General features: G+C 35.6%; 1 protein-coding gene across 1 annotated transcript; it reads right to left on the minus strand.

Moving 5' to 3' along the window:
• On the minus strand, nucleotides 1–2,461 carry LOC116165154 (tigger transposable element-derived protein 6-like). The gene is made up of 2 exons (XM_031479464.1): nucleotides 2,182–2,461; nucleotides 1–1,960 (listed from the first exon to the last, which is right to left on the minus strand). The coding sequence occupies exon 2, from the start codon at nucleotides 1,958–1,960 to the stop codon at nucleotides 989–991; it is 972 nt and encodes a 323-aa protein (XP_031335324.1). The 5' UTR covers nucleotides 2,182–2,461; the 3' UTR covers nucleotides 1–988.
• Between the last annotated feature and the right edge of the window lie 686 nt (nucleotides 2,462–3,147).

Here is a 3,147-nt window from a genome sequence, read left to right on the forward strand (position 1 = left end):
TTATTAAAAATCAGAAAACAACGTTTAAAAAAATATAGATAGACAATCTATATAACATAATGTATACATGACCGATATTATCCCCAAGCATTGGGGTAATTCCGGTCAGGGGCCGCATTTACCCCACACATTGCTCACTGACAAAAATCGCATACATATGAACACTTTTTTTCCCCATCGCTACAATTTTTATGTGCCCATCCACCGCAAATCACACACCTAAGCCAAACTTCGCGGTTCTTTCCGAATTCCCCACAAATTATACATATGTCCTCGGTAACATCACCGTCTTCTGAATTTGCTTCTTCTCCCGCACAACCTTCGTAGGTGACCTTACTTTTTTTTCTAAGGCCTGTTTTTTTCGCCACAATGTTGGTAGTGTTGTTGGTATTTTTGGTAAGCAAAACGCTGCCGGTATCACTAGGACCATTGAAAATTTGCCTTTTTACGCCTTTTGCTTTCGTTTCCCGCACACCACAATTCGTCTTCTGCATTTTCTTCTGTTTTACAGATTCCTTTTCCTCTAGAACTCCTCTCATTGGCGTGGCCGTAAATATTTGAGAGTGCTGTTTCTTGGAAACCCCTGTTTGATTTTTGTTACTGATTCCTGAACATCCAGGAGTCGAAATTATTTCTGCAAAAGATACATTTTCTTTCGATTCGTTGGCTGCGATGATGTGCTTTCCTACGTCTACTCTTCCTTCCTCTGTTCTAATTATTTCTTCATTTGTAGGGATAGGTTTATGTGAGCTTGTAGGTTGTAAATTCTCAGCGGCGACAAAGTCTTCAGCAGTGAAAACATCTGGATTAACAGGGAATATTCCAGTTACCTCAAATCCTTTCGTAGCTTTTTCAACCGTTGCAACTCTCCCGAAAGCTTTGTTGAACAAGTCAGCAACGATATTGGGCGTAATTTCTTCGCCGGGATGATTTCTCATGAATTTGTCGCATTCTGAGTTATATGCGGTCTTTAAAGGTCCATGAAAAGTTACATCGAGTGGCTGAACTCGATGGGATGTGTGGGGAGGAATCGTGAGCATAACAATCCCCTTTTCTTTGCCAAGTTATAAGCGTTTAAAGAGCAATGACTGGAGTGGTTGTCAAGCACTAAAAGAACCAGATCTTCTTGTGAAGCTTTAACTGAATATTCAAAATGTTTCAACCAGTCAACAAACAGATCTTCAGTTATCCATCCGTTGTCTGAGCAACGATAAATAGCCCCTGGAGGTCCGTTACTGTTCAAGTGATCGGCCATCCTCTTCCTAGCATAAATGAACATTGGAGGAACGTAAACTCCTGTGGCACTAAATGCACACATAGCAGTCGTGGTTTTTCCTTTCTCCCAACTAGTCAAATATCCCACTCTTTTTTGGCCTTTTTCTGCGTAGATTTTGCCAGGCCGTTGCACCGTTGTAATACCGGTTTCGTCAGCGTTGAAAATTCTTGTTGGTGAAAATTTGTACCTTTCCATTACTTTATTTAGGTTTTCATAAAATTTTCCAACTTCTAGTTTGTTGAAGGCTGTCACACGGTTTACGCTGGTTGGTTCCGGTTTTCTTAAACTAATTTGTGGATTGCGACGTAAAAATCCTTCTAGCCAATCGCGCCCCGCGGACTCCTTTTCTTTGTTAAAACGATTTGCTAAATTATTCAGTTTGGCGTAAGTGTAGGCGCTTTGCTGGATTTGAGCCGGCGTAATTCCAAAGAATAGCTTTGAAAGATTAATTATCTCCTTTGACAGTTCGCCCTCCTGTTCTTCACTAAATACTGGGCACCGTCCCAATTGCAATTTGGATGTATTCCCACGTTTACGTTGATCTTGAAGAGTTGATCTTGGAATTCCAAACCGTCTAGCAACTTCCCGAAGTGGGCTACCGTTTTTGAGTTCTGTAAGAGCTGATTGTAGGTCGTCGGCAGACCAAGAAGATTTCTCAGTCTTTCTTTTATAGGTCCGCGGCATCTGAAAGAATGATACAAATTAAATGAAAATATTTTATGGGGTAATTCCGGCCCGGCCGGCATTACCCGCACAGTGATGGCCGGAATCACCCCCAGAGTAGACATCTGAATATTAATACGTAACATAAATATGCCTAAATAAACATGATCTTGTAAATAGATAATTGAAAGACAACAGAATGTAACTCATTTATTTGTAATAACCTATCCTCTATTACTTACCGTTACGGAAATATACCACTTTTAACACCGATTATTCTTATAACACCACTTTATTTTTCGAAAATTTTTCTATAAAAATTAAACAAAGGAATCTGTAATATTATTTCAGTATATTACGGTCAACGGTGGTAGAAGTCTGCATATCTTCGTAACGGTAGATGGCGTCGATACTTACCACGCCGTTTTAGTAAAAATGCAAGTTGAAAATTATCGACTGTTATTTTTATAACACTCTAAAATATTGAACTTAAAAAAATATTAGTTTAACTTTTTAAGATCATTATTTTATATTTCTCAAATGTTCAATCTACAACATTTAAGATCTACTGAAATAAAAAACTATAAACGATATTTTGTATACCTATCTTTACAATTTAATTTCCTGAAATGTAAAAACACTACACTTAAATATTTTTATAATCTTAAATTATTTAACTCTACAATTTTCGTTTTTATAACACTCGAACAAATTCAACTTAAATTTTTTTTAATAACATTTAAAGAAACTTTCATACTTGAACTTCATTTTTAGCAGTGTTATTTTTTTGGCGTATCGTCGATTTCTAAATCTTACTTTACATTAAATTTTGTGTTAAGGTTCATTTTTTCATCAACTCTTTATTTTATACGTAGAATAATTTGTATATATGTAAATCATATCTTTCAAAATGTAAAAATATTAAACCCGTGTTGTGAATACAAATTTTCTACAAGTGTTATATTTATGATGTTATTTTTGAGAAACAAAATTGTATTCTATGAAACGTTAAGATCTTTTTTTAAGTAATATTATATTTGATGATCCGTGTGCCAAAAGTATGCATTTCAAAGCACCCCAAACGTTTTTCTACAACAGTTAAAAAAATATGTTCATATGTTTTATTTGAACCTATTTTTAACTTAAAGCTTTGCGATATTTATGAAATTTTCAATCGTTTTTATCTTTTCCAATAAATTAAAACACCA

The sequence above is a fragment of the Photinus pyralis genome, unplaced genomic scaffold, assembly GCF_008802855.1.
Source record: "Photinus pyralis isolate 1611_PpyrPB1 unplaced genomic scaffold, Ppyr1.3 Ppyr1.4_LG2, whole genome shotgun sequence".
NCBI classification, from domain to species: domain Eukaryota; kingdom Metazoa; phylum Arthropoda; class Insecta; order Coleoptera; family Lampyridae; genus Photinus; species Photinus pyralis.

Bases quoted from the DNA above. Each gene is read 5' to 3' on its own strand.
- LOC116165154 (XM_031479464.1), bottom strand. From the start codon at position 1,960: ATGCCGCGGACCTATAAAAGAAAGACTGAGAAATCTTCTTGGTCTGCC.